Source organism: Mucor mucedo (genome assembly GCF_025094135.1).
Source record: "Mucor mucedo strain NRRL 3635 chromosome Unknown EV154scaffold_107, whole genome shotgun sequence".
Taxonomy (NCBI): Eukaryota; Fungi; Mucoromycota; class Mucoromycetes; order Mucorales; family Mucoraceae; genus Mucor; species Mucor mucedo.
This window is the reverse complement of record NW_026252391.1, coordinates 70,473-74,345: the sequence shown is the minus strand read 5'-3', so window position 1 is coordinate 74,345 and position 3,873 is coordinate 70,473. Positions and strand designations below refer to the sequence as shown.

The 3,873-nt window shown below is 41.8% G+C and overlaps 1 protein-coding gene across 1 annotated transcript; it reads right to left on the bottom strand.

The window, feature by feature from the left end:
- Positions 1-748: 748 nt before the first annotated feature.
- Positions 749-1,474, bottom strand: EV154DRAFT_427421 (uncharacterized protein; the record flags this gene model as incomplete). The annotated part of the gene is made up of 1 exon (XM_051596357.1): positions 749-1,474. The coding sequence occupies one exon, from the start codon at positions 1,472-1,474 to the stop codon at positions 749-751; it is 726 nt and encodes a 241-aa protein (XP_051453829.1).
- Positions 1,475-3,873: the final 2,399 nt, after the last annotated feature.

Genomic DNA, 3,873 nt, shown 5'->3' with positions numbered 1-3,873 from the left:
CTTGGGGCCACACTCAATCCAAAAGGGAGGGATTGATATTGGTAGACTGTACCTTGATGAAGAAATGTGAGGTATTTTTGATATTCTTGATTTATTGGCACTACAACATCTGCATCCTTCAAATCTATTTCTACCATATAATCGCCATCCTCTAGAATTTCTCTGAGGGCAGGTACTCCTTCCATCTTGAAATGTTGGCATTGAAGATATTGGTTGATTATACGACAATCTAGAATTGGTCGGATTTTGTTCGGTTCTTTTATCGTAAAGAACTGGGATAAGACGCTCTGATCTTGGCTGGGCGATCTCTTTATCACTTGAGCTATCTTGAATTTTTCTACTGAATTGTCGACTGCTTGTTGATCGATGGGAGATAATTGGATTGGTTTCAATTTCCATGGGACTGGGTTGGCCTGGAATTGTAATTTGTTACCCTGCCCTATAACTGACAACGGCCATTGATGAGTTGTCTGTTGTTTCCAGTTGTCCAGAAAGTGATGGAGGCGACCTCCTGGTGCTATACCATCTTGTGAGATGGTGTAATGTTGGTTTTGGTGTTTTTGTGTTTTCATATTTATTTGCTGTTTTTGTGGTTTTTGAATTATCTGTTGTTTTTGATGATTTTTGTAATTTTTTAGGGTCGAAGACCTTATTGGTTGTCGGTACTGGATTTCTCGGTACTTGGGTAGTTGTTCTGGGCTGGTTGTTGATTGGGGGTGAATGGCTGTCTTCCTCCACGTCCCCTGGCTCATCCAAAAAAAGAACCTCCTCGGTGTCCTTCGTTTTTGTAACCACCTCTATGTTGGCCTCTTGGCTTAAATCCATATCCTCCAAAAGACTTATTTGTTGCACTCTTGAGGAGAGAGTCTTCATATCGAGCTTGCTGGATCTTTTCCACAATTTCGGGAGAGAAGACCAATTCCTTGTCATCTTCCTCTGTGTCTTCAAGGTATCGGACAGAGGTTGGGAGTCGAAGTGCTTTTGTTGTAAGTTCTTTTGCGTCTCCATCCAATTCTTTGCTGGTAGCAAAGCCATAGATTGTAAGACGTTTAACTTTTTCCAGGATGTGTTGCATGTCTTGTTCAATTCCTCCTTCATTGATAATCCATTGGACATCGCTGTACATTTCAGCTGCTGCCCTTGACGCTGTTCGTAGTCTATCTGCGCCTTTGTGGATGGCCGCCACAGTCTGTGTCGCATCCACGTTGAATTTTATAAGTTCGGGGCCAAACATGTTGTTGATCGCCCCTGATTTTGTCCACTTTCCACCTTCATATTTGATTGTGTCTATAGCAAAGCGTTTGAGCTTGTTCTTGAGTTCAGAATTGGGAGTTTGCTCCAATTCGTCGTAAATTTCTTCTGGGAGTGAAGGGCGAGTATCTCTGTCGGCCCGTTCTTCTCGTTCTTTGAGTCGTTGGCTAAGTTCGAGTAATTCTTGTATCTGTTCCACTGTGAGTTCATTGATACTTGTCATTGTTATTTCACGTTGCGCGGCTTAAAAATGTATAGAGAGATAGGATTATATTTTTTACTATTATTTATATATTACTGAGAATAAAAGCGCGGCCTGAAGGCCTATAACCACATCTGGAGTCGGAGTCGAGCCAACCAAGATTGTCATAGGCACAACTGACAATTGATGTTTTCTCGAATTGCTAAAATGTCTGGACTGAATTTCATTTCTTATTTTTTTATTTTTTCTTTTGCCCCCTTTCCATAATTTATTATATTTTTTAAGTTAACAAAAATGAACCCTCTTCAAATTGCAACTGTCATGTCTCAATTACACCTTCATATTATGGAACTTTAGAATATTCACGTCGTTTGGAAGAAGATGGCAACAGTCTTCACTCGATTAGTGAACTCTTGATTGCCGAACGCCTTCAATATGGTTATATTTCTAGTGACTTCCAGAGTCAATTCGGTGTTGCCATCACCAGTTTACCCATTTTTTTCGGGGGTGAATATGTCGAGAGAACCCGAACGGTTGTTGGTGCCGATGGTCGTAGAGAGTCTCGTCGATACCACTTTTGGAAATTGGAACACCCTTTTCTGAACGACGATGACGAGAATCAAGTCAACAGTTACCGGGCAACATATCGCATGAGTAAGCGTGCATTCGAGCATTTGGTGAACGAGCTGTCCTTGCACGAGGCGTTCAACCTTGTCGCACCTAACACCATCCCGATCTACATTCAGATTGCAACGGCTTTATTTAGTTTGGCCAATAGTCATATCGGATATCGTCAAGCGTATATGCATTTGGGTGTTTCTTACGGTAGTTATAAGAACTTCACCAAACGAACAGTCAAAGCAATCAAAGGAAGACTGGGTCACTTAGTTGCTTGGCCAACTGACCCAGAGGAAGCAGGTGAAGTAGCTCTCGGGTTTGGTAGTAACGATGGTCGCAGGTTGAGCCACGTTATTGGTGCTGTGGATGGCAAGAATTTCAAAATTCACAAGCCTTCTGGTGAAGCTGGTGGGATGTTCAGAGATCGTAAGAATGATTACTCTGTCAAACTGACTGCAGTTTGTGACTCTGAATTGCGATTTACGTACATCAGAGTAGGTGATTCAGGTATTGTAACCTAAAAAATACAAATATGCTAATATGTACTAATCTATCAGGAAGAACACATGATGCAGCCGCATTCACCTCGAGTGATCTCTTTAGAACCATTCTTGCGAACCCTGAGACCTACTTCCCTGGTCGTACGTTTTTGGTTGGTGACTCTGCATATCCTTTGGGTCCCATTTTAATTACACCCTTCGCGGAAAGTCAATGTTTGGTTGACAGCAATAAACGTACATTCAACCATGTATATTCGGCCACAAGAATGGCTATTGAAAGAGCGTTTGGTGTACTGGTGTCTCGTTGGAGATTTACTGGTCGATATATCTACCTCTTGGATCAGCTGTCAATCAATGAGGTTATTACTTCAGCCTGCATCTTGCACAATATGTATATTGATCTTCGTGATCCTGGCTTTACAGATGTTGTTCTGGAAAGTATCCGTGGTGCTGTTGGTACAGAAGAGGTAAATTCGGATATAAATGGAAATGATAGACGAACGGAATCCCTTACTAGCTTGATCCGTACCAGAACAAGGGAAGTATAAAAAAACTTTATTTATATAAAAAAAAATTAAATATTATTATCATTAGAGGAAGGTGGGGAAGGGTTGTTGTTGTTGTCGCTAGTATTGGTGGTGGAAGGGTAAGAGGTAGGAGGGGGGTTATTATTTGCAAGAGATAAAGCAAACACTTCGGCCATTCTAGTCATAGCCGAAGTAGCTTCTCTCAACATCTCCGAATTTTTACGTCTTAGACGGTTATTCAACTCGACTTGCTCTCGATGAAACCGACGATCATCAGCTCTCTCTTGACGATTTCTTTCGTCAATTTCTTCCATACGGTTTTCCATAAACCAGACAGACACATCAATGTTTCGAGGTCGTCTAGTCACAGGCTCCTCCACATCATCATCATCTTCTACTGTGAATCTTCTACGTCTACCAGAGGTGTGTTGCTCACGATTATGAACAGTTTTACCCGAAAGTGAACTATATAGCACGTGTGGGTTGACCGTTGCTATACGGGTCGTTGCATCTTCCATGGCATCATAAAACTCCCAGTGCGGAAGAGGAGCACTACCAGTAGTTCTAGCTGCATCTCGTTTTTCTCTGTAGGATGCAATCATATCATTCCACTTGTTCTTCATCGAGGTAAGACTCCTGGTAACATTGACAGCTTCATGATCGTTAAATTTTTTCAAACCGGCAGCGTCAAGTTCGGCCTTTCTCTCAGGAGACGAGGTGTTAGTTATTTCGATGGCATAGTCTCTAAACAAGTCAATCAAAACGTACGTGCTAG